This window comes from Rana temporaria, chromosome 9 (genome assembly GCF_905171775.1).
Source record: "Rana temporaria chromosome 9, aRanTem1.1, whole genome shotgun sequence".
NCBI classification, from domain to species: Eukaryota; Metazoa; Chordata; class Amphibia; order Anura; family Ranidae; genus Rana; species Rana temporaria.
The window spans coordinates 149,179,339-149,206,765 of NC_053497.1; the positions used below are offsets into that span (position 1 = coordinate 149,179,339).

General features: G+C 45.3%; 1 protein-coding gene across 2 annotated transcripts in view; it reads left to right on the forward strand.

The window, feature by feature from the left end:
• The window catches only part of LOC120914227 (ceramide kinase-like), a 72,246-nt gene that overhangs the window by 17,421 nt on the left and 27,398 nt on the right, over positions 1-27,427 (forward strand). Inside the window, exons 3-9 of one of the 2 annotated variants that reach the window (XM_040324826.1) lie at positions 14,355-14,480; positions 17,361-17,492; positions 19,699-19,762; positions 21,098-21,243; positions 22,840-22,914; positions 25,345-25,497; positions 27,281-27,383. In XM_040324826.1, coding sequence (XP_040180760.1) covers positions 14,355-14,480; positions 17,361-17,492; positions 19,699-19,762; positions 21,098-21,243; positions 22,840-22,914; positions 25,345-25,497; positions 27,281-27,383 — 799 coding nt within the window. The remainder of the gene's footprint in view (positions 1-14,354; positions 14,481-17,360; positions 17,493-19,698; positions 19,763-21,097; positions 21,244-22,839; positions 22,915-25,344; positions 25,498-27,280; positions 27,384-27,427) is intronic. The other variant, XM_040324827.1, reaches the window with a different exon arrangement.

A 27,427-nucleotide genomic window follows, 5' to 3' on the forward strand; every position in this document is an offset into this window, starting at 1 on the left:
TAGATACAGTTCGTCGCCACTCTAGCCAGAGTGGGCGAAGTGCCCCAGGACAGACTCCTGCCACGAGTCTGGCAGCCGAAGTGTCACTTTAGGTTGCTGGGAGGAACAGGTCTCTGCCACAGACCTGGCTCTAGGGACCTCTGCCACAGGTCTAGTACTTGGATGAGCTGAATGGATTGAGCGAATCCTCCCAATAGATTAAGTTAGGGTCACCGGGTGACCGTTGAAGTGTACCTGTCAATGTCCCGGTCACCAGATCCCCGATGGTTCGTTCAAGCCCTCTCGGATAACCTGCCTCCGGGTTCTCCTCAAGCCGACCCCCCCACCGAACGGCATACAGCCTGGGATCTCCTCAGTAGATGGGGACCCAGTAAGTCACTGGGGCCCCTCAACAGCAGCATGGAGCTCCGCGTAGCATGCGACCCCGGCCTGGTAGGCCATATCACCGGGGTCTGTTGGATGCGCACACCCTAAAGGTGGGTGCCGCACCTGGAACCCGTGAAGAACCAAGAAAGATGGCGTCTGCCACAGATATACTCTCCCCCAGCATGCTCCGCGAGGGAAAACTCCTCTAATTGGCTGCTGGGGAAAAATGGCTCTGCCAGAACCCCTCTAGCGCCAACTGTCGCCCAGGGGTGGTATTGGCACCCCTGGAGCGCAGACTGACCTACAGGACAGTTCAGGAATGACAACAGCCCAAATTTAACAAATCATGAATGGGAGCAAAATAACTTTCCCATTCCCCACTAACTTTAGCGTAGTGCCCATACTGAAAGTAAGGGGGCGCTACAGACAAATTTGCAACCAAATTTGTCTCTGTGTTCGGCAAGGTTCACACTAGGTTTTGGGCGCAGGAATGGCATTTGTTCCCGCACCTACAACCACCCACAGCCAAATCACTCTGCTCTTAGGAGACACGCAAGGCTGCCATTCATTCTAAACATGCAGCGCATATGTGGGTGCGACAACCTCAGGGAAATCGCATGGTTAAAAAGACAATGCAATTTCCATACTGTGTGTTTGAAAAGATGCATGCATTTTTTTTTTTGCATAAAAGCAGGCACAGCAGTCCATTCATTTGAATAGGCTGCCGTGCCTGAGCAAATGCTGCCCGCACGAAACGCAGATGTGTGAACCTACGGTTCCTCTGGAACTGATATTTGATAAGTTTCCATTGCCCTCCTATTTTCTCCAAATAGATTATCTGTCTGTAAAACTCTGACACCTCACAGGGAGAAGCATGTGACAGTTCTGTCAGAGTTGTGACCGATCCATAGATGCCATACTGACAGGTCCATGAGTCTGCCACAATGCCCGCCATGTCTCACACTGCCATGAGACAGATTTACAAAACATATTTATGACCAGGAGTTTGCTTGAGGCAGCCATTTTTGCTGCCCCCACCCCAAGATTGACAACACTACATTTCTCCCTCCCTCTGAAAGCCACCATGCTTTTACGTCCAACAACCCCCCTTTAGTTGCTAGGATGCTGGCCCAGCAAACAATGATGCTACGGTCCAGCACTGTGCATCATTGACTGCTATTGGCATAAAATGTCACTGGTTGGTACAGTATAGTGAAGGCAGGCACAATGAAAACCAATGATGCTGTGTGGCCCAGCTGCCAACGTCCTAGCAACCAGCTTAGCAACGCTTCCCTGTGTATACTGTGAGGATAGATTATCCGGTATGGACACTCCAGCCTCAAATGTAATGTGAGATTCTGGAAACCATCAGATTATATCTCACAATGACATGTCACACTGACAATGGTGCAGCTCCCAGCCATAAGCAACTTGAAGCGGGTCATTTACTTTGCTTTCTCCTCAGCCTGCAGGTAAATGTGACCTTTGTTTTCTTGTGGCCCGTGATTGGCCACATTCTCTGTCAGCAGTTCCAGTGACGTCAATGCTATTATTTCTCACAGCCTTAACACACCTGAGCTTTAATGTAGCTCTACAGGGGTGTGGATCTGCATTACCGTGGAATTTTACTAAATGCCTGCATTGACGAGACTCTATTCACGTGATAATATTCTCTCACAGGGTGGAAGCAATGCTGAGCATTGAAATGTTAATAGTAAGATTTAATTAAGTCAAGCTGTCGCAATAGCCTCTGTACGTCCCATAGAGTTATAGGAGGCAAGATGGCTGCTTCACTTCCTGGTATCAGAATGGGCTCATAGCCGCTGCACAATCCACTGATAAAAATAAGAGCAAAATAAACATATGGCTTCTGTGTGACTACTGACCAGATGACAATTTTAGATTTGTAGCTAAATAGCTTGCAGTTGATTGGCTGCTACTTCAGAAACAGCCCAAAAAACTGACAGGTGTTATGCTCTGTCCAATGCAAAAATAAAAAATGTAATTGCCGGGAGTTCTTTGCTTTAGATTAGACCTGTTACACAGAAAAGAAAGCAGTTGCTATTTTTCAGTTTGGACAGAGTAAAAGCGGGTTAAAACTAGGGTTGTCACTTTTTTAGGACTGAGTACAAGTACCGATACTTTTTTTCAAGTACTCGCCGATACCGAATACCGATACTTTTTTTTAAATGTGTCCACAAATGCAGCCATGTCCCCCCACAAATGCAGCCATGTCCCCCCACAAATGCAGCCATGTCCCCCCCCATATCCAGCCATGTCCCCCCATATGCAGCCATGTCCCCCCCATATGCAGCCATGTCCCCCCATATCCAGCCATGTCCCCCACATATGCAGCCATGTCCCCCCCATATGCAGCCATGTCCCCCCCATATGCAGCCATGTCCCCCCATATGCAGCCATTTCCCCCCCATATGCAGCCATGTCCCCCCCATATGCAGCCATGTCCCCCCATATGCAGCCATGCCTCCCCCCATATCCAGCCATGTCCCCCCCATATGCAGCCATGTCCCCCCCATATCCAGCCATGTCCCCCATATGTAGCCATGTCCCCCCATATGTAGCCATGTCTCCCCCCATATCCAGCCATGTCCCCCCCATATCCAGCCATGTCCCCCCCCATATCCAGCCATGTCCCCCCCATATGCAGCCATGTCCCCCCCATATGCAGCCATGTCCCCCCCATATGCAGCCATGTCCCCCCATATGCAGCCATGTCTCCCCCCATATCCAGCCATGTCCCCCCCATATCCAGCCATGTCTCCCCCCATATCCAGCCATGTCCCCCATATGCAGCCATGTCCCCCATATGCAGCCATGTCCCCCTTACCTGCATGCCGCCGCCTGGTTAATACGGGCGGGGAACATTACAGCTTTCATTTGAATAGCTGTAGTGATTCGCGCCACGCTGCGTATAGACACTCCCCCTTGCTCGGGATTGGACAGTTCACCCGAGCAAGGGGGAGTGTCTATACGCGGCACGGCGGGAATCACTACAGCTATTCAAATGATAGCTGTAATGTTCCCCGCCCGTATTAACCAGGCGGCAGCGGGGATGCGGCGTAACGCTGGCGGCGGGTGGTATCGGATGAGGCATCGGGGGTATTTGCGGGAGTACAAGTACTCCCGCAAATACTCGGAATCGGTCCCGATACTAGTATCGGTATCGGGACAACCCTAGTTAAAACCCCTGTAAGTCTTTTTTTTTTTACATTCTGTGTCCTATTGGATGATTTCCTTTCACTTCCTGTCCCATTGCTACAACATCAAGTGAGAGGAAATGCCTTCCAAAGTGAGGGAATCCACAGTTGTCGCCAGAACTGGTGTTCCCATTGGAAGATTTCCCCTTTCTTCTGTTCTGCTGACAACCCAAAATTTGGGATATTCGTTCGCTTTCACTTTTGATGACAAAAAGAGAGGAGTGACTATCTCTACTGGGGGCACAGCGAGTAATAAAACCTGACAGGTGTTCTAACCCCTCCCCACTCTATCCAACACGACAAAAAAAAAATACTGTTGCCGTATATCGTGACATGTCAGAAATGTATTCTTTCAGTCTTTTACAGACACTGTGTACTGCCATTTTTTTTTTAAATAGCAGTGCTGTTAAAAAATTATCTACATTTTTCTACAAAAAAAAAGAACCTGACATTTGGCAATAATTTCTCCGCAGGATGTGGAAAGCTTGCAAAGAGATCTGAACAAATGAATGGGGTGGGCAACTACACATGGCAAATGAGGTTCAATGTAGAAAAATGTAAAATAATGCATTTGGGTGGCAAAAATATGAATGCAATATATACACTGTGGGGAGAACCTCTGTGGTATTCTAGGATGGAAAAGGACCTGGGGGGTCCTAGAAGATGATAGGCTCAGCAATGGCATGCAATGCCAAGCTTCTTCTAACAAAGAAAACAGAATATTGGCATGCATTAAAAGGGGGATTAACTCCTGAGATAAAGCAATAATTCTCCCACTCTACAAGACTCTGGTCCGGCCGCACCTAGAGTATGCCGTCCAATTCTGGGCGCCAGTCCTCAGAAAAGAATGTAATGGAAATGGAGCGAGCACGAAGAAGGGCAACAAAGCAGCCAAAAGCATAAAGATATAAGATCAGGATACAAGAATCAAGACTTATGCCGTGTACATACGGTCGCAATTTCCGACAACAAATCTTCAATGTGGGCTTGTTGTCAGAAAATACAACGGTGTGTATGCTCCAACGGACATTTGCTGTCGGAATTTCCAACAACAAAGGTTTGAGAGCTGGTTCTCAATTTTTCCGACAACAAAAGTACTTGTCGGAAAGTCCGACCGTGTGTACACAATTCAACGCACAAAAATCCTACGCTCGCTCGGAATTAATTTGACGCATGCTCGGAATCATTTTTCTTGGCCCGTCATAGTGTTGTACATTACCGCGTTCTTGGCGTTCGCAATTTCAGACAACATTTGTGTGACTGTGTGTATGCAACACAAGTTTGAGCAAACATCCGTCTGAAAAAAAATCCACGGTTTTGATGTCGGAAAGTCCGATCGTGTGTACGCGGCATTACACTTATGAACAGTGTATGTCACCTGCTGCAATATTGAGCGACATCCATAGAATAAAGAGTTTTTCTTATAATGTAATCTTTTGACGCTAACTACCCAACGTCAAACGCCAACCGTTATTAAATATAGATCAAAAAATTCAGACGTCAGTTGCTGATTTCTTTATTTCCTGCTGCACACAAGAACTGACATAACGAATTGTATGTTGAATACTTTAACCACTTCCATACTGGGCACTTACGCCCCTTCCTGCCCAAGCCAATTTTCAGCTTTCAGCACTGTCGCACTTTGAATGACAATTGCGCGGTCGTGCTACACTGTACCCAAACAATTTTTTTATCATTTTGTTCCCACAAATAGAGCTTTCTTTTGGTGGTATTTGATCACCTCTGCGGTTTTTATTTTTTGCGCTATAAACAAAAGAAGAGTGACAATTTAAAAAAAAAACACTATTTTTTACTTTTTTATTTAATAAATATCACAATTTAAAAAAAAAAAAAAACATTTTTTTTCCTCAGTTTAGGCCGATATGTATTCTTCTACATATTTTTGGTAAAAAAAAAATCGCAATGATCATATATTGATTGGTTTGCGCAAAAGTTATAGCGTTTACAAAATAGCTGATAGATTTATGGCATTTTTATTTTATTAATTTTTTTACTAGTATTGGCGGCGATTTGCGATTTTTTTACTGTCACCGTGTCATTGCGGCGAACACATCGGACACTTTTGACACGTTTTTGGCGCCATTCACATTTATACAGCGATTAATGCGATAAATATGCACTAATTACTGTATAAATGTGACTGGCATTCAAGGGGTTAACACTAGGGGGTGAGGGAGGGGTTAATATGTATCCCTAAATTGTGTTCTAACTGTGGGGAAAGGGGGGTGACTGGGGGAGGTGACCGATGCTGTGTCCCTATGTACAAGGGACACAGATCGGTCTCCTCTCTCCCCTGACAGGACGTGGAGCTCTGTGTTTACACACAGAGCTCCACGTCTTGTCCCTGTAGCCGCCGATTCCGAGTGCCTGGCGGACATCGCGACCGCCAGGCACGCGCATCGGCATCTCGGGGACGCGCCGGACGCGCGCGCGCGCCCCCCAGTGGCCGCAAGAATACAGGACGCCAAATGACGTCCTGTTGAATTTTCAGAGTAACCGTGGAGCCGTCATTTGACGATGGCCCGGTACTCTAGTGGTTAATCTTGCAGTTCCATGGAAAATCTATTAACAATGTTACTAACCATTTTTTACCTATTGTCTCATCAAACAGCACTTTAAATGTTGATTGATTTTATGACTATATTTGCAACGCCCTTGCAAATAGGAATGAGTTATCACTGTGAAAAACGTACTAGCAGTATGCTGGTAAGCTTTCCACAGTGATAAGTTATTTCTATTTGCAAAGGCGTTAAGGTAGCTATGCAGGTAAGACCACGTCCGCATGTAGACTTTGATCAGCTTGAGCTAAGAATAGCAGCATTATTGCCTGTCAAGGCAAAGGAAAGATTGCAAAGGGCTGTATTAATAGCAATATAGGTACAATATAGGTAATTGTTTAACAACTCTGCTCTAGTGTATTCTACAAACTATGTAACAGCCATAGACAGGGCCGCCATCAGGGGGGTATCGGCAGTACACCTGTAAGGGGCCCGGAGGTCCCCAGGGGCCCGGATGGCAACCCCCCTTAAAAAAATAAAAATAAAATTATATTTTTTTTAGGTGTCCGGAGGTTCCCAGGGGCCCGGAGGCCCACAGATGGCAACCCCCCTTTTATAATATTATTATTATTAAAGGGCCCATAGGTCCCCAGGGCCCCCTGATGGCAACCCCCCCCCCCTTTTTTTATAAAAACAAATAAAAAATGATTTTTTTTTCATTTTAATTACTTTTATATATATATATATATATATATATATATATTTTTTTTTTATTAAAGGGCTCAGAGGTCCCCAGATGGCAACCCCCCTTTTTAAAAAAAAAATATATATATATTTTGTATTTCTTTTTATTAAAGGGCCCAGAGGTTCCCAGGGCCCCCCTTTTTTTTGTAAAGGCCCACCCCACGCTTCTCAATTCGCGGCAGCCCCCCCTGCTTCTCAATTTCAGGCGGCAGTACCCCCCCCCCCGGTTCTCTGCTCCAGGAGGGCCCATGCCTGAAGCTGTGTAAGGGGCCCCATAATTCCTGATGGTGGCCCTGGCCATAGACAATATGCAATCTCACAATAAAAAAAATTGCACATTCTGGTAAGCCTGCCTTGGCAGTAGACATTCCGATTGTGTGCTAAAGAGGAAGTATAATTGGGCTTTAACCTGTGGTCTTAAAGCAACTTTTTTAAATCGGGGGTGCCATGGCACTAGATGGAAAGGGGGTGACTGTAGATGAATGCTGCTATGGGTAGTATTGCCGAGCAGAAAATATCACACTGGGAATACATTTAGAACCCCACAGTTATCTGATAAGGCAATGATCATGTCATCTGCAGCACAAAAAAGAAAAAAGGAGACTAAATGTGCCTAAAGCAGTGAATTCTGGTGGCCATTTTTGGCTGGTGACTGTAGGTTGATGCCACTTTAGGTAGCATGACCAAGCAGAAAGGCTCACAATGGGAACACATTTTCATAGTCTAAATGTGTCTGCAGTAATGGATTCTGATGGCCATTTTTGGTTAACCCATGCTCTATATGAGTATGTTACTCTTGCAAGCATTTAGCCATTACATAGTAGGTGAGGTTGAAAAAAGACACAAGTCCATCAAGTCCAACCTATGTGTGTGATTATATGTCAGTATTACCTTGTATATCCCTGTATGTTGTGGTCGTTCAGGTGCTTATCTAATCGTTTCTTGAAACTATCGATGCTCCCCGCTATAACCACCGCCTGTGGAAGGGAATTTCACATCCTTGCCGCTCTTACAGTAAAGAACCCTCTACGTAGTTTAAGGTTACACCTCTTTTCTTCTAATTTTAATGAGTGGCCACATGTCTTGTTAAACTCCCATGAAAAAGTTTTATTCCTATTGTGGGCTTCTTTACCCATTTTGACCATCAAAAGGCACCCAAGCGTAGACTTGGGTGCCTTGGTGTTGGGTGCAGTACAGCTCACTTTTGGAGGTATTGCTGAGGGTGGGTTTATTAGAATTTGCCAAAACCTGTCTGCCACTATCCAGTGCTTCTTTAGTTCTAGATCACACTATCTACTGCCATGTTGGCTGCAAGAGCTAATACAGTAGAGTCCTCAGTCTATATGAGTTAAAGCGGTGGTTCACCCTCAGTGACACGATTTTACCATCGAGACAGGCATTGTAGCGCGAGCTACAGTATGCCTGTCCCGATTTTTTTCCCCCCGTACTCACTGTGTACTCGTACATTATAGATTTCGGCTCCCGCGGGGAATGGGCGTGCCTATGGAGAGGGAGGATGATTGACGGCCGGCCCTGGCACGTCACTCTCCCCGAAGACAGCCGGAGTAGGTCTCGGCTCTTCACGGCGCCTGCGCACAGGCTATGCGCAGGCGCCGTGAAGAGCCAAGCCTATTTCGGCTATTTCCGGAGAAGCGTGACGCGCCAGAGCCGGCCGTCAATCATCCTCCGTCTCCATAGGCACGCCCATTCCCCGAGGGGAGTCGGTATCTTCGATGTACGAGTACACGGTGAGTACGGGGATAAAAAAATCAGGACAGGCATACTGTAGCTCGCGCTACAATGCCTGATTTTATGGTAGAAGAATTTTTTTTGGGGTTTATAGGGTGAACCCCCGCTTTAAGATGTTGTTAAAATTTGTGTTCAGAGTGCACAGCCTAATGGTTGGCCACATAACTGAGGAATCAGAACATTGCAGAATCTTTTTGTTACATCAGATGGATGAGTAAACTTATTCCAATACCCTTACTGGCTTATTTACTTATTGTGGCTCTGTTCATTGGCCGTCAAAAGGCATCCAAGCTTTGGGCGAGTTTGTGTTGTGTGGTGTACGACCCACTGTTGGAGGTATTGACGAGGGTGAATTCATTAGAATTTGCTTAAAGCGGGGGTTCGGCGGGATATCGTTTTTTTTTTTGTGCAGTAATCCTCAGGGCTTACCTGTACTCCCGCACTACCAGGGTGTCCCACTCCTAGAGCCGGCGTAAGCGATGTAATTCTAAAAAGAAGATTTTATATTCACAGGCGATGGACGTTTCCATCTTACCTGTGGGCACTTTGAAGCCGACAGGGTCTTCTTCCGGGATACAGTGAATGCTGGCCTCCCAGCATTCACCGCTCTATCCCGCGCATGTGCAGTGTTGACGGCGAGCGTCGCCGTCAACACTACACTGATGCCAAAACAACGGCCGGCGTCACAAGCTCACGCCCCGTTGTCCAGCGCTTCTCCGGAGGAGTGTAAGAAATTGATTGACAGGACGGGGAGAATGGACTTACACGCCCATTCCCCGCGGGGGATTTTGACTGACAGGACACAGACGGCTGCTGAAAAGGAGGACTTAAAAAAAAAAAAAAAAATGGTGTGGTTACTGTCAGTGCCTACTAATTGCATAGACCTAATGTGTAAAATCAGGGTGAACCACCGCTTTAACCACTTCCATACCGGGCCAATTCTGGCACTCCTCTCCTACATGTAAAAACCCCCAAACATTATATATATATATATTTTTTTAGCAGATTCACCCTAGGGAATCAAATGGTGGTCATTGCAACTTTCATGCCACACTGTATTTGCGCAGCAATTTTTCAACCGCTTTTTTCGGAAAAAAAACTTTCATGAAATTTAAAAAATACTAAAGTTAGCCCAATATTTGGGTATAATGTGAAAGATGATGTTATGCCAAGTAAATAGATAGCTAACATGTCACGCTTTAAAATTGTGCACACTCGTGGAATAGTGCCAAACTATTAATATTTTTTTTATATAGGTTACCCGTTTAGTTACAGAGGAGGTCTCAGGCTAGAATTAGAGTTGCTCTCGCTCTAACGTTTCACGGCGATACCTCACATGTGTGCAGAAAACAAATACTCTTGCGCATGAGTGTGATGTCCGGGTTATCTAATGTTCAAAGGATAATTCCTCAAGCCTTGCTGCCCTCCAGGATAGGGGCATGAGCGTCTGCAGAACTTTTTTCAGGGGGGTGGGGGGGGGCATCATTTTAAGGTCACTCATGCTCCGCCCCCTTTCGAAAATGTCATGAAGGGGAGGGGCTTAGCCATGACTCGCAAGTATTTATTTTTAAAAGTGAAACAGCAGACTTTATTCTAGGCATGTGCTATGTACAGGGTGCAGATTCCAGGTGTGTGCTATGTACAGGGTGCAGATTCCAGGCGTGTACAACCCCTGCACGCACCTATGGCGGACACCTTGTGGATCCCTGATTCCAGGGGGGTGCTTGCCCCCCCTTGCCCCTACATACGGACACCCATGGATCCTAGCGATCAAGAGAGGAAATAGAGAAAAAAGGGGGCACACCAGCCTTGTTCATTATCCTTTAGTAAATAAACAGATTAAAAACTACTCCAAATAGTGGCAGTCAATCTAGGTACGACCAAGTCTAAGTCTCCAGATGAGAGGACTTCAGAACTTCTTCACTTCAGTGCCTAGCAGTGGTAACTCTTTCAGCTCATTATATACATATGTCCGCCCACTGCAAGGGTGGTTAAGTAGAGAGGAGGGGCTAGGGTGACAGGTGGAAAATTACACCCAGCTCCCACTATGTGACAGAGGCAACAATAGAAACAGAGGGCCAGATCCACAAAGCCGCTGTAACTTAAATATTCTGATTTAAGTTACACTGCCGCAAAATTTCTACCTAAGTGCCCGATCCACAAAGCACTTACCTAGAAATTTTCGGCTGTGTAACTTAAATCCATCCGGCGCAAGGCGTTCCTATTTTCATGGGGCGAGTCCCATTTAAATTAGGCGCGCTCCCGCGCCGGACGTACTGCGCATGCTCACGACGTCATTTTCCCGACGTGCATAGCGCGGTTTTACGTTACGCCGAGTTTTGAGAATCGCGCCGGGTAAAAAAAGTTGCGTCGGAAAAAAATAAATAAATAACAGCGTCGCGGGTAAGAAGGGTCTACTTTTACAAGGTGTAAACAGTTTACACTTTGTAAAAGCAGCCCTAATTTTACGATTGCAACGTAAGTATTTACGGAGATTTCACGAAGCTAAACCGCTTCGTGGATCTCCGTAAGTGCTCATTTGCATACGCGAAGCAGCATTTCGACTCGAAATGCCCCCAGCGGCGGATGCGGTACTGCATCCTAAGATCCGACAGTGTAAGTCCCTTACACATGTCGGATCTTCTGCCTATCTATGGGAAACTGATTCTGTGGATCAGTTCCAAAGATAGAAACAGGGATACGACGGCGTATCAGTAGATACGCCGGCGTATACCTTTTGAGGATCTGGCCCAGAATTGTTATTGGTGGCTACATGTGTGGTTTGAACGCCGTTTACATATGTGGGTGTGGTGTATGCATTCGCTTCTGCATGCAAGCACGTGGGGATGGGGGCACTTATTTTTACACTTTCCCTTTAAAAAATTTTATCACTTTTTTTCCCAATTATAAGAAATGTAAACATCCCTTGTAATAGGGACTCAAATTAGGATAAGTCTGTGCTCAATTATAGTGCAGCATGTGAACTATTCATTAATTAGTTTCTCTACTTATCCATATATCCACACTCTATTAATTCCCAAAGAAGATCACATGCATAAAGTGGTAATTAGTGCCACAACTTAATGCTAATTAAAGTACTTATGTGCATCAAATAAAAATGATATGAATTAATGCTCAAATAACATCTGTCATAAAATACATCCAATATACCATATATACTCGAGTATAAGCCGACCCGAGTATAAGCCAAGGCACCTAATTTTACCACAAAAAAAATGGGAAAACGTATTGACTCGAGTATAAGCCTGGGGTGACAATACAGCAGCCACTGTAAGTGGAAAAGAGGGTCAACAATGCCCATTTGCACGCCTCACTTTGTCCATTACAACCTCACTGTGTCCATCCTCACTGTGCCCATTACCTCATTGTGCCCATTACAACCTCACTTTGCCCATTGCAGCGTACCTGAAATTCTTGACAGGCTGCGATGCGGGTGTCCATTTTTTAAAACTTGCGGCTTCCTCCTGGTCCCGTTCCGTGATAAGCGTTTGACACGAGATAAGGGCCAATACATACAATAGGCGGCCAACCATATACATTGTGTTAAGAGACTGGGTACCCCGTGCGTCCTCAGTACCCAGTCTCTTAACACATTGCATATGGTTGGCCGCATCGTAGAACTTACGTGGCGTATCAATAGATACGCCGGCGTAAGTTCTTTGTGGATCTGGTCCATTGTGTTCAGTGTTCCACCTATCACGGACCTTCTTTCATTTTCGGACTCCAGTTTCCCAGCAGACAATGTGTTCAGTGTTCCGCCAATCATGGACGTTCTTTCATCCTCGGACAAGAGAAGGTCCGTGATAGGTGGAACACTGAACACAATGGACCAGTTCCACAAAGAACTTACGCCGGCGTATCTATTGATACGCCACGTAAGTTCTACGATGCGGCCAACCATATGCAATGTGTTAAGAGACTGGGTACTGAGGACGCACAAGGGGAACCCAGTCTCTTAACACATTGTATATGGTTGGCCGCCTATTGTATGTATTGGCCCTTATCTCATGTTCTCCTCTTGATGGTCATGTCCTGATTTCAACCAGAAATTTTTACATTTGTTTGAATACTAATTGAAATGTGTAATAAATCTTTATATATTTTCACACACCTATTGCCATCATTCTTGACTTTTGTGCTGCAACTCAAAGTCCCTAGGGGTATTTTTTCCATTTTCTCATAATGTTGGAATCCTGGGCTGGTTGCTGGTAATGTGTTCCACATGTGTATGATGATATTGTTTATTTAAATAAAACTTAGCCCCTACTGTGGGGTACTCATAAATTGGGGGTGCTACACCACTTTTTACAAGCTCAGGGATACTGCTGAAGTAATGTGTCCTTTCCTTCAGCTGAGAACGCTCCACTGCCTCCTGCACCGTCCTGTCCCCTCCCCTACGTGTGTCGATACTGGGATTAACTCGTATCTTCCTCAGGGGGATATGCAGAGGTGTATCTAGTGAAAATGGTGCCTATGGCAAGCACTGAAACTGCGCCCTTGTCAAAACATTTGAAACCCATCTTTCAGATAACCAGGGACATGTCGAGACAGAGAGCGACATTGGGGACCACTGGCGGCTGGTGCTGAAATTTTTTTGGGGGGCGCAAATAAACTGAAAAGAAAAACATCAATTTCCGCCACTGTGCCCATCAATTGCCGCCACTGTGCCCATCAAACGCAGCCACTGTGACCATCAAACGCAGCCACTGTGACCATCAAACGTAGCCACTGTGCCCATCAAACGCAGCCACTGTGCCCATCAAATGCAGCTAATGTACCCATCAATAGCCCCTTCTCATTAAACAGTCCACATTCAGTGAAAGTTAATGCACTGCAAAGTTTACTGAATGTGGACTGTTTAATGAGCTTGTTGCACAAATCACTTTATTACACTTTATTAATTATATCTATGGCTATGCATATTTATAATTTATTTAATCCATATTGAGCACTATATCACGTCCCATTCCCCACTCTGGGGATAAGATAATGCCGCGCAGAGGAGGGTAGGCAAAGCATTAGGCTCCGCCTCCACCACTGTTAGACTACCCTACGTGGATCCGGTCTGGCCAGTCATCGGCCGTCTTGGTTGCACCTGTCACTCCCCTCCCCAGGCAGAAGGAGAAATATTAGCAATTGCTGTGCCGATGCCATGCTTCAGCACGGCGGGCGTGGCACCAGGAGCTTCACAAGTGCGGGAGGCAGCTGTGGGAGGACGGGTGGGGGTTTTTTCCATGCAGGGGGGTGGCTTTTTGCCGCCCCCCTCCCCGCTGCCATCCCTAGATACGCCACTGGGGATATGATCCTAGCAGCTGATTATATTAGAACTGACAATTTGTGTATGGTAGCTCGCAAGATCACCAGTGTTTAGATAAATCCCTTGTAATAGGAATAGGGCATGACAGGTCCTCTTTATGGAGAGATGTGGGGTCAATAAGACCCTGCATCTCTCCTCTAGGCAGGAAAGGTTGAGATAAAAAAAAACACGGCAGTATTTACAATGCCGCGTTAGCCATAAGAGCTGATGGAGTCTTGAGTCAATATGAGTGAAGAATCTGTTAACATTTGTGCCCACAAATATCCTTACTCAACCTTTGTAATTGTTTAAAGTGAGCCTAAGCTTTTTTTTTTCTAATCAGGTGAAATGTCTTCTAAAAGATAACCATGTTTCCAGATCCCGTATAAGCACCATCTTTTTGTGTAATTTATTTTTGTAATTAGATGTGTCTCATTACAGTGTATTACGTTCTGCGTAATAAGTCCAGTAAGCAATGGTCTCTTCAAACGGTGACGTTCACAGCTCCAGATGCACGGGTGGCTCATGACTGGGTACAACGTATTCAAGAGAAAACACAACAGACAGGTGCGTAAAACCTCTCTCGTGGTAAAAATATGTTTATGAGCTTTAGAAGCTGTGTTCACATATATTATTGAAGAAACTATAAGTAGTGGCCCGGATTCAGAGAGCATTTGGGCCTGCGTAACCATAGTTACGCAGCGCAATTGCTTACTTGCGCCGGCGTAACGAATGCTCCTGATTCAGGAACCTCGTTACGCCGACTGCAGCCTAAGATATGCGTGGCATAAGGCTCTTATGCCCGCATATCTTAGGCTGCATTCTTGCGATGGCCGCTAGGTGGCGTTCCCGTTGTGCTCAGCGTATAGTATGCAAATTGCATACTAACGCCGATTCACAACGTTACGCGAGCCCTACGTACGCAGTTTACGTCGTTTGCGTACGTCGGTTTTCGCGTAAGGCTGCTATTAGCAGGGGCAGCCAATGTTACGTATACCCGTCGTTCCCGCGTCGCGAAATTTGAACTTTACGTAGTTTGCGTAAGTGAATCGTGAATGGCGCTGGACGCCATTCACGTTCACTTTGAAGCAACGTCATTTGCCGCAATGCACGTCGGGAAAGTTTCCCGACGGAGCAGGCGCTCTACGATCGGCGCGGGAACGCGCCTAATTTAAATGATTCCCGCCCCCTACGGGATCATTTAAATTGCGCGCGCTTACGCCGGGCATTTTGCCGGAGCGCCCACGCAATTTACGGAGCTACTGCGTGAATCGCGGGTAGCGCAGAAAATTTTCGGGGGCGCAGGGCAAAAACGTTGCCCTGCGCCTCCGTAAAAAAAGCGCAAATGTACCTGAATCTACCCCAGTGTTTTTTTCAGTAGTTAACCTCTTAACGGCATCGTAACACATATATGTAGTGACGGGGCGGGTGGGCCTTAATGTTAAGCCACTACATATATGCGTCCATGCGACTCCGAGGTTCTGTGCTGAGAGCGCATTCATTGGGCTTGATTTACTAAAGGCAAATAGACTGTGCACTTTAAATGTAAATGAGTAAATGAGCCATCTGTGGCCAGCTTTACACTTTGGCCTACTGTTTTCTTCAGCATCCTAATCCAGCTGATTCATGACGGGGAGAAAATCGCACATTGTTGTAGGTGTGACAATGGCTCACCTATAAAACTCACTCATCTACTTACAGACTAATTTCTTGGGCAGCTTATGTATGGAAATATGGCTTAAATGCTGGTAACTCCTTTATTAGGAGACTTGTTTAATCATTAGGAAGGATATTTTTATTCATCGAGTCTTCTGCATCTTTGTCCCTGAGTCATTATTTGGCATGTGCCTGTAATGTAAACACATTTTTTTCTCATTCGCCCTTAAAGGGGTTGTAAAGGTTTGTTTTTTATTTTCTAAATAGGTTCCTTTAAGCTAGTGCATTGTTGGTTCACTTACCTTTTCCTTCCATTTCCCTTCTAAATGTTTTTTTCTTTGCCTGAATTTCTCACTTCCTGTTCCTCCTCAGTAAGCTGTTCTGGCTGACTAACCCCCAGCCAGAACAGGGGGCAAGCTTACTGGGGAGAAACAGGAAGTGAGAAATTCAGACAAAGAAAAAAACATTTAAGGGAAAATCTAAGGAAAAGGTAAGTGAACCAACAATGCACTAGCTTAACCCTTAATGCCCACCGCACGACTATTTACGTCCGCAAAATGGCACAGACAGGCAGATGGACGGATATATACGTCCTTGCCTTCTAGCGGGTGGGGGGGTCCGATCGGGACCCCCTCTGCTGCGTGCGGCGGGCGGATTCCCTCGGGGAGCGATCTGGGACGACGGCGCGGCTATTCGTTTATAGCCGCTCCATCGCGGTCGCTCCCCGGAGCTGAAGAACGGGGAGAGCCGTATGTAAACACGGCTTCCCCGTGCTTCACTGTGGCGGCGTATCGATCGAGTGATCCTTTTTATAAGGGAGACTCGATCGATGAAGTCAGACCTACAGCCACACCCCCCTACAGTTGTAAACACACACTAGGTGAACCCTAACTCCTACAGCGCCCCCTTGTGGTTAACTCCCAAACTGCAACTGTCATTTTCACAATAAACAATGCAATTTAAATGCATTTTTTGCTGTGAAAATGACAATGGTCCCAAAAATGTGTCAAAATTGTCCGAAGTGTCCGCCATAATGTCGCAGTCACGTAGTAAAAAAAAAAAAATTTATAAAAATGCAATAAAACTATCCCCTATTTTGTAAACACTATAAATTTTGCGCAAACCAATCGATAAACGCTTATTGCGATTTTTTTTACCAAAAATAGGTAGAAGAATACGTATCGGCCTAAACTGAGGAAAAAAATAGTTTTTTTATATATTTTTGGGGGATATTTATTATAGCAAAAAGTAAAAAATATTGAATTTTTTTCAAAATTGTCGCTCTATTTTTGTTTATAGCGCAAAAAATAAAAACCGCAGAGGTGATCAAATACCACCAAAAGAAAGCTCTATTTGTGGGGAAAAAAGGACGCCAATTTTGTTTGGGAGCCACTTCGCACGACCGCGCAATTGTCTGTTAAAGCGACGCAGTGCCGAAACGCAAAACCTGGCCTGGGCATTTAGCAACAAAATGGTCCGGGGCTTAAGTGGTTAAAGGAACCTATTTAGAAAATAAAAAACAAACCTTTACAACCCATTTAATGTCTGAAATAGGAACTGCTGTTCTCTGTGACGACCAATCAGATTCTAATGTACATTTTCCAAGCATAGTATGTACAACCAGCCTGCCGGATTCTCTTCCAATTATCGCAAGCGGCCTGCATTTTGGGATACTTGCCACCTAAAAATTGGCTAAGAAGAACACATATTTTTGCTCGCAGAGGTTGTTGACAGTGTAATGCCTCTGTAATATGTTTAAATACTCTTTGCACTAATTATCTGTTTCTGCAGCAGGTAACACCAGGCCCAGGAAACTGCTTGTATTCATTAACCCGTATGGAGGGAGCGGCAAAGCATTGAAAATTTATTACACTGAAATAAGCCATCTCTTCCAGCTGGCTGGGATTGAGACTGATGTGATTGGTAGGCTTCAGCTCTTGTTTTTCATGTTGTTAAAAAAAAAATTGCCTGATTAATTATCATGATGAGGATTTGTATTTCTTTCCATCCAGTCCTGAGATTTACAGCTATGCAGATGACAGCACTTTCCCTGTTAGGCCACTTTCACACTGGGGCGGGAGGTGCCGCTATTTTTAGCAGCGCTATACTGTCGGAATTGCAGCGATATTCGGCCGCTAGCGGTGCGGTTTTAACCCCCCTGCTAGCAGCCGAAAAAGGATTAATACCGCAGAGGCGCATTGCCGGCAGTATAGCCGCCGTGTCCGATTTTTTTCAATGGGAAGGAGCGGTAAACACACCACTCTCGCTAAAACGCCTGAAAAATGACTCAGTGTGAAAGGGGCCTAACAGTTATAGACTGTAGAAGGGATATAGTGATGTCTTTTCTCCACCCTGACCTGCTGATTGGGCAGTGAAAGAGCAGCAGAGTGATGAGATCATCCCTTTGCTCCCTCTTCTCCTATCATTGGCCCAGATTCAAGAAGCAATTGCGCCTGTGTAACCATAGGTTACACGGCGCAATTGCTTACTTGCTCCGGCGTAGCGAATGCTCCTGATTCAGGAACATCGCTACGCCGACTGCAGCCTAAAATCTGCGTGGCATAAGGCTCTTATGCCACGCATATCTAGGCTGCATTCTTGCGATGACCGCTATCGGGGGTTCCCATTGTGGTCAGCGTATAGTATGCAAATTGCATACTAACACCGATTCACAATGTTGCGCGAGCCCTGTGTACGCAATTTACGTTGTTTCCGTACGGCGTGTTTAGCATAAGGGTGCCCCTTCTAATAGCAGGGGCAGCCAATGCTAAAGTATACCCGTCGTTCCCGCGTCGCGACGTTCAAATTTTACGTAATTTGCTTAAGTGATTCGTGAATGGCGCTGGACGCCATTCACGTTCACTTTGAAGCAAATGGCGTCCTTGCGACGTCATTTGCCGCAATGCACGCCGGGAAAGTTTCCCGACGGAGCATGCGCTCGGCGCGGGAGCGCGCCTAATTTAAATGATTCCCGCCCCCTACGGGATCATTTACATTAGGCGCCCTTACGCAGGGCAAGTTTATACAGCGCACACGCAATTTACGGAGCTACTGCTCCGTGAATCGCGGGTAGCGCAGTCAATTTGCGGGGGCGCAGGGCAAAAACGCTGCCCTGCGCCTCCGTAAATAAGGGGCAAATCTACCTGAATCCGGGCCAGTGTGTTTCATTGTCAGCACACATCTGATTCCAGTTCTGCCCCTCCCTTTCCCAGTGTGAGCTTGGCTGTAAGGGGGATTGCAACAGACTGATACCAAGTCAAATTCAAGTACTACACATTTATAAGGTTAAATAATAAATATATATACATTAATTTAATCTATAGATTTTTACCTGCTTGTAGTTTAGTTTTTACAAAAAAAAGCACTCCCTGTGCTGTTGAAATGGTATGTTAGTACAGTAATACCTCGGATTGCGAGTAACGCGTTTTTTTAAATCCTGACTCGGTTTGCGAGTATTGTTTCGCAAGATGAGCAGGATTGAAGTCAATGGGGTGTGCATTACCGCATTAGGCAAGAGGTGCGGGGGCGCCGATAACCCGAGTGTCTCTGAGTGCATCCAGTTGGTCTTCGAATGTTTCCGAGTGTCTCTGGCGCCCCCACCTCTGGCCACATGTGGTACTGCATAAAATAGCAGTCACCGTCGAACAAATTATCTGAGTTTCCATTGACTCCTATGGGGAAACGTGCTTTGATGTACGAGTGCTTTGGATTTCAAGCATTCTTCTGGAACAAATTCTGCTCGTAATCCAAGGTACCACTGCAGCTGCAAAGAGAATTGATTGAGTCAGATACAGGCTCCCTCCAGCAGCTTTTCTATCACTATACTTGTATCCAATGCAATAAAATGTGTATGAAAATTCAAGCAAATGTGAGAATCACATAAGAAATTACCATAGGAAAACATTAGAAAATTGCCTGATATACCATAGTAGCTGAACTTTAATTACAATCTGTATAGAAATGACATTGAGGACACGCGGGTTTAAAAGTTTAAACCTCATTTTCTGACAAAGAAATAAGGACACCATGAAAAGTTTCTTTAACATAAGGTGTTGTCCCTTCTTTTTCCGAAATGCTATTTTAGAGCTAAATGAGTCAGAAATGACTTTCCTATCTGTTTTTCTTTCAGAAACTACCAGAGCTAACCATGCCAGGGATCATATATTGGACTCTGATCTCCAGACGTATGACGGGTAAATAATATTCACCAAATTAAAGACAAACATAACTCGTGTCATTTTTGCAAGTGAAATCCCACAATGTCACCCTCTGTCTTCTGGTTGGTGAGAAATCCCATCCAGGATCCGCCCCTGAGGAGATACTGTGTTTCTGGCTTGTGTATCACGAGGCCTCTAAGATGCGTTTAACCGCATTTTTACATGGAAAACCAACAGCTGACTGACTCAGCGCTCTCAGTGGCAGCTGTTTTTTTTTTTGGGGGGGGGCGCAAACCCCCCCCCCCCCCAGTGGAGCTGCACTAGCACAAATGCCTCTACCCCCCCCCCCCCCTGCAGGGTGACACTAACACCCCCAGCAAACCTCCACCATCCGCTGTCCTTACCCTGGATGTGAGCAGTGGTCGGAGCTGATACGGCCATCTCTCAGCCCTGTCCTTAAGCGCTGGGGGCTCAGGGAAAGCTTCTCCGGTGTCCTCTCCTGCTTCTGCGGTGCGTCACCTCTCTGCTCCTCCTGGCGCTAGGCATCCAATAGGTTTGCCAATCAGGAAACAGGTTTCATACCTGCTTCCTGATTAGCCAGGAAGAAGATCAGTGTTGCAACAGCGAATATTCATTCGCTGTTGGAACACACCTGGGTGTGCTCCGGTCTCAGGCACCCCTAATGGACAGGTCACCACTGGCTCTCAACTAGAGTGGCCACGTGTCCCGGATTGCCCGGGAGAGTCCCGCATTTTTGAGGTCTGTCCCGGGCACCTTCATTCCAGGACAATACAGTGTCCCGAAATGAAACTGACACAGCTACCCCCCTGGGCCAATCTGATGCCCACAAAAAAGGCCGCCACATCACCGCTTTACTCACTGACAGTACTTGTCCTGGCCGGGAATGCCTGGAGCATCACAATCCCCGCCCCCTGCTTGTGATTGGAGAAATCATAAATCCCTGTCCAATCACTGTGCTGTGATTCGTTACAGCACAAGCTGATTTTTGGGACGGGAGGGTGTCCCTGAATGGTCGTTTGGAAATGTGGTCACCCTACGCTCAAACAATGGCAGAGAGCGATGATCGGAGTGTTTGGGGGGGTATTAACGGCAGATCATTAGTACAGCATCTCTGACAGTTTTATTTTTTTGGACAACCCGCTGGGTGTAAAAATCTGTAGTGTGTACCAGGCTTTACTGTTAAAACTATTGTAAAAAAAACTGCTACAGGTATTGGGCGCGTTTACCTAGAGGTGGCTTCACATACTTGCAGCAGTTTCAAAATCCTTTGGCTATGGGCAAATGCAGGGACATCCTTTAGTATACATGTGGATGGTACTAGTAGTGAGTTTTCATGCTTTGTGTTTGCAGGGTCGTGTGTGTTGGTGGCGATGGGATGTTTAGTGAATTGCTTCATGGCCTGGTGAGACGTACCCAGACTGACAGTGGCATTTGCGAGGACAAGGAGGGCGCAAAACTGACACCGTGTACTCTGCGCATTGGAATCATACCTGCAGGTAGGAATAATCACTCTGAAGAGTTATATATCAGTGGCATTAAAGAATATTCTGACTTTTCATTCTCCTATCATTTGTGAATACGATTCGCTTTAAGCTGGACTCCTGAGAAAAAAAATAAGTTTTGCCTATAGTTCTACTTTAATTCTTGGTAGACTGTGTCTGGAGGATTGCTGAAAATCTTCCCTGTATTATTCCACTGTTGGCTTTGATCTTCTGGCTCAGCTGCTGTGAGTTTTAGCACTACCGCGACTTCAAAGTCACGCGACTTTTGCACGACTTTGAATCTGAATTTGAGACCTCATTGCGGCTTGCATACGACTTCTTTAACCACTTAAGCCCCAGACCATTTGGCTTGCGATTCGGCACTGCGTCGATTTAACTGACAATTGCGCGGTCGTCGGACGTGGCTCCCAAACAAAATTGACGTCCTTTTTTTTCACAAATAGAGCTTTCTTTTGGTGGTATTTGATCACCTCTGCGGTTTTAATTTTTTGCGCTATAAACAAAAATAGAGCGACAATTTAAAACAATTTATTTTTTACTTTGTGCTATAATAAATATCCCCCAAAAATATATAAAACAACAACATTTTTCCATAATTTAGACCGATACGTATTCTTCTACATATTTTTGGTTAAAAAAAATAGCAATAAGCGTATATTGATTGGTTTGCGCAAAAGTTCTTGCATGGGGTAGTTTTTTGGCATTCTTATTATTTATTTTTTTACTTAATGGCGGCGATCTGCGATTTTTATCGTGACTGCGACTTTATGGCGGACGCATCGGACACTTTTGACACATTTTTGGGACCATTGTCATTTTTACAGCTGAAGGGGTTAAGTGTGTTCTAGGGAGTGATTATAACTGTTAGGGGGCATGGCTATGAGTGACACGTCACTGATCGCTGCTCCCGATTACAGGGAGCAGACGGTCAGTGTCACTAGGCAGAACGGGGAGATGCTTGTTTACACTTGCCTCTCCCCATTCTGCAGATCTGTGACCCGATCGCAGGACACTGGCGTACATCGAGTCCGTGGGGGCACGGTCATGGAGCTTTCGGCAGGGGCGCACGGCGGGAATTTTAAAGTAACGTAAATATACGTTACTCTGCCCAGCCGTGCCATTCTGCCCAGCCGGTCCTTAACTGGTTAACAGAAATCAATGCAAGTTATATTAAAATCGCACCAATAGTAGTGCAGGAACCTTTTTCTAAGTCAGAGCGACTTGAGTGGCACCGATTAGAACAGTTCCATTAGGGTTAATGGGGCGCACCCTTTCATGCGACTTTGAATTCTCAAGTCCCATGACAAGTTGCGGCAGTGTGAACCAAGGCTCACTGCGGGAACAGTGATAATAGGAGTTGCTTCCATTCAGAAAACATCTTGTATTTTCACTAAATATAAGCCTTTCTCTAAGTAAACAAGGGGGCAGGAGGGGTGAATGATTGCTAGGATCTCACCGTGTCCATTCAGAGAAAGCCTTGTATCCAGTGAATAAGATACAAAACACTTTTCTAAATGGAGGAGTTGAAAAGTGAGTGGTGTACTTTAGGTACACATAACATATTCTGATTCTCTGTTTTATCTCGTGCAGGTTCTACAGATTGTGTGTGTTTTGCTACAATGGGGATCAATGACCCAGTGACATCAGCCTTGCACATTATTATAGGTAACTAAATGGTTGTTATAGAGTATATTTATTAAAGTACTGTATATGTATAGTAATTTTTTTGTTTTGGGTATATCAGGGAAGGGTTAAACTTGTCAGTTTATTTTTTTGATGTCTGTGTCTCATTGGGGAGATTTTCCCTCACTTCCTGTCCTGGGACATAGCAGAACGTGATTAGAAATCTCCAGAAGGTGAGGAGAATTCCCCCCTTAGTTATCACCAGAACAAATAGTTAGGAATATTTACTCTCACCTCTTTTTCTGGTGAAACCTGATTTCCCATCTCTTTCTGGGTATACACTATGGCCCAGATTCTTAAAGGACTTATGACGGCGCAGCGCCATGTACGCCGTCGTAAGTCCTAATCCGACCCGTTGTATCTATGTGTCTGATTCTTAGAATCAGTTACGCATAGATATCCATTAGATCCGACAGGCGTAAGTCTCTTACGCCGTCGGATCTTAACTGCATTTTTTTTTTTTACCGCTAGGTGGCGCTTCCGTCGAATTCCGCGTCGAGTATGCAAATTAGCTAGATACACGAATTCTCGAACGTACGCGCGTCCGACACAGTAAAGTTACGACGTTTGCGTTAGGCTTTTCCCGGCGTATAGTTGCCCCTGCTATATGAGGCGCAGCCAATGTTAAGTATGGTCGTCGTTCCCGCGTCGAAATTTGAAAAAGTTACGTCGTTTGCGTAAGTCGTCCGTGAATGGGGCTGGACGTCATTTACGTTCACGTCGAAACCAATGACGTCCTTGCGGCGTACTTTGGAGCAATGCACACTGGGAAATTCCACGGACGGTGCAAGCGCCGTTCCGCAAAAACGCCAATCACGTCGGGTCACAGTAGTTTAACATAAAAACGCCCCCCCCCCCTTCCACATTTGAATTAGGCAGGCTTACGCCGGACGAATTTACGCTACACCGCCGCAACTTACGGAGAAAGTGCTTTGAGAATACAGCACTTGCCCGTGTAAGTTGCGGAGGCGTAACGTAAATCAGATACGTTACGCCCGCACAATTTTACGCGACTGTACGTGAATCTGCCCGTCAGTTTAGCTCAAAAAATAAATAAATTTCTGCATCCACACAATCAATGTGTTACATAGTTACATAGTAGGTGAGGTTGAAAAGAAGACACAAGTCCATCAAGTCCAACCTAGGTGTGTGATTATATGTCAGTAATACATTATATATCCCTGTATGTTGCAGTCGTTTAGGTGCTTATCTAATCTTTTTTGTTTAAATAATCGATGCTCCCCGCTATAACCACCGCCTGTGGAAGGGCATTCCACATCCTTGCTGCTCTTGCAGTAAAGAACCCTCTATGTAGTTTAAGGTTAAACCTCTTTTCTTCTAATTTAAGTGAGTGGCCACGTGTTTTGTTAAACTCCCTTCCGCAAAAAAGTTTTCTCCCTATTGTGGGGTCACCAGTACGGTATTTATAAATTGAAATCATATCCCCTCTCAAGCGTAACAAGCGAAGAGTTCAGTGCTTGTAACCTTTCCTCATAACTAATACCCTCCAGACCTTTTATTAGCTTTGTTGCCCTTCTCTGTACTCTCTCCATTTCCAGTACATCCTTCCTGAGGACTGGTGCCCAGAACTGGACGGCATACTCCAGGTGCGGCCGGACCAGAGTCTTGCGGAAGAATTATAATTTTATCTCTGGAGTCTTTTTAATGCATGCCAATATAGTTTGCTTTGTTATCAGCAGCTTGGCTTTGCATGCCATTGCTGAGCCTATCATCTACTAGGACCCCCAGGTCCTTTTCCATCCTAGATTCAGGAGTGGATGCAGGAATCCCTACTTCGGGGACATTGACAGATGACTGGTCTAGGACGTAATTTGTCTGCCAGGGCTGGTCATCTGACTACGTGTGTGGATACATGCGTATAGTGACATACATGTGATTTCAGGCACATTAAGCCTCATACACATGATAATTTTTTTTCCCGACGGGAAAACTGTGAGGAGAGCTTTTGGCCAGGAATCCCGGCTGTGTGTATGCTCCTCGCCGTTTTTACGACGGGAAAACTGCCGGACAAAAAAAAGAAAACCAGACTTTTGCCCGGCGTTTTTTGGCCAAAGCTCCATCGCAGTTTCTCTGTCGGGAAACACGGCCATGTGTAGGGGAAAGACTGAACCGAGCAGGTTCTCGGCTTTCCCCTCGGGATTTCCAACGGGAACTTTTCCCATCAGAAATTCTGTACATGTGTACGAGGCATTAATCTGTTGATGCTTTCTGCAGGAATCTGCTCACTGGACAAAAAAGCCTGCGTGAATGAGGCTAAAGCAGTGCCAATAGTAACAGTAATATGCAAACTGAGTAACTTATACTGCAATCACTTTGTTCCCCTTGAACCTTTTTTTTATTATTATTCAAATAGCCTTATACTGTAGATATGAACATTGTGTTTATTCACAGGAGACACGCAGCCCATGGATGTCTGTGCTTCCTACCACGATGGACAACTCGCGAGATATTCTGTGTCTCTGACCGGCTATGGTTTCTTTGGGGATGTTCTGAGGGAGAGTGAGCGTATGCGCTTGATTGGACCTATGAGATATGACCTAGCAGGTGAGACTTGCGGTTTATATAGGTTGGGCAACAATCACTTTCATTTTTTTTTTTTTTCAACATTCATTTCTGAACTGAATTTTAGGAGAGAGGGTTTAGGGGTGCAGGATGCCTAAAAATAGTACAAAAATAGGACTAGTATTTTGAAAGTAGTAGTAGCTGTGAAACCCGTTGAGTACAGCCTCTGGGTAATTTCTGGCCCTGTGACAGCAGCCAGCCAGATCCATGACCCAGTAGGAGCTGTCACAATCTTTAAGTTCTGTTAGGTAGATTCAGGTAGGGGCTCGCAACTATAAGGCGGCATAGCCTAGCGTGTTTACACTACGCCGTCTTAAGTCAGAGAGGCAAGTACTGTATTCTCAAAGTACTTGTCTCCTTACTTAGGGCGGCATAGCGTAAATGCGGCGGGCGCAAGCGCGCCTAATTCAAATTCGACTGAGGGGGCGTGTTTTATGTTAATATGCTTTGACCCGACGTGATTGACGTTTCTTATAAACTGCGCATGCGCCGGGCGCCTACATTTCCCAGTGTGCATTGCGGCTATGTCCGCCGCACGCGCCTATTGATTTTGACGTGGACGTAAACGACGTAAATCGCTATTCGCGGATGACTTACGCAAACGACGTAAAAATTTTGAATCTCGTAGCGGGAACAGGGGCCATACTTTAACATTGTTATTCCATCTAATAGATGGAATAACTTTAGGCCTGATAATGGCTTACGTAAACGGCGTAAATGTACTGCGGCGGCCGGGCGTACGTTCGTGAATCGGCGTATCTACTAATTTGCATATTATACGCCGACCGCAATGGAAGCGCCACCTAGCGGCCATCCGAAATATTGCAACCTAAGATAGAACGGCTTGCGCCGTCCTATCTTAGATATGTTTAAGTGTATCTCTGTTTGAGCATACACTTAAACATAATGCCACGTACAGACGGTCATTTTTTGTGATGAAATAAAATGTCATTTTTAAAAATGTCAATTAAAATGATCGTGTGTGGGCAAAATGTCATTTTATGTCTTCTGAAAAATGACAAAAAAAAAATTCGAACATGCTCGAATTTTTTGTGTCGTTTTTCAAAATGTCATTTTTTGTGTCAATGAAAATGATAGTGTGTGGGCAAAACCCGCACATGCCCAGAAGCAAGTTTTGAGACGGGAGGTAAAACTACCATTCATAATGGAGTAAGCACATTCATCACGCTGTAACAGACAAAAAAGCACGAATCATCTTTTGCTAACAAGTAACCAGCTAAAAGCAGCCTCAAGGCGAATAGAACTTCCCCTTTAGAGTACCGTCACTTTGTTCATCATTTTTCAAAATGATGGTGTGTATGCTACATCGTTTTTGAAAATGAAGTTTCAAAAATGTCGTTTTTTTTCATCACTTCAAACGTCATTTTTTTTTCATCACAAAAAATGACCGTCTGTATGGGGCATCAGTCGGCGTAGATTCTGAGTTAGGTCGGCTTATCTACTGATAAGCCGGCCTAACTCTTACTGAATCTACCTATTTCTCTCTAATCAAGTTGTCCCTTGACAATCTGATTGCAATCAAAAGATACCATGATTGGTGGGCAATTAAGCGTAGAATGTTGTATATAGAAAGTTATAGGTGCATATATTACAAAAGGTTAGAATCATAATAATACTCAAAAAGCCAAAGAATATAATTGAAGCTTATGCCTCGTACAGCACTGTGAACATGCTTACAGGTAAGGAGAGGAACGTCCTCACCACTGCATCTGCAAACAAACCCATACATACTTTTTTCTCTTAGGTATAAAGATGGTGCTCAGTAACCGCTCTTACCGTGGAACAGTAGAATTCCTGGAGGCCAGTGACGATTCCAGCCCAAGAGACAATACGCGCTGCAGGACAGGGTAACACAATGCTTTTCACAATCAAAATGCTTTATATTTTTCTC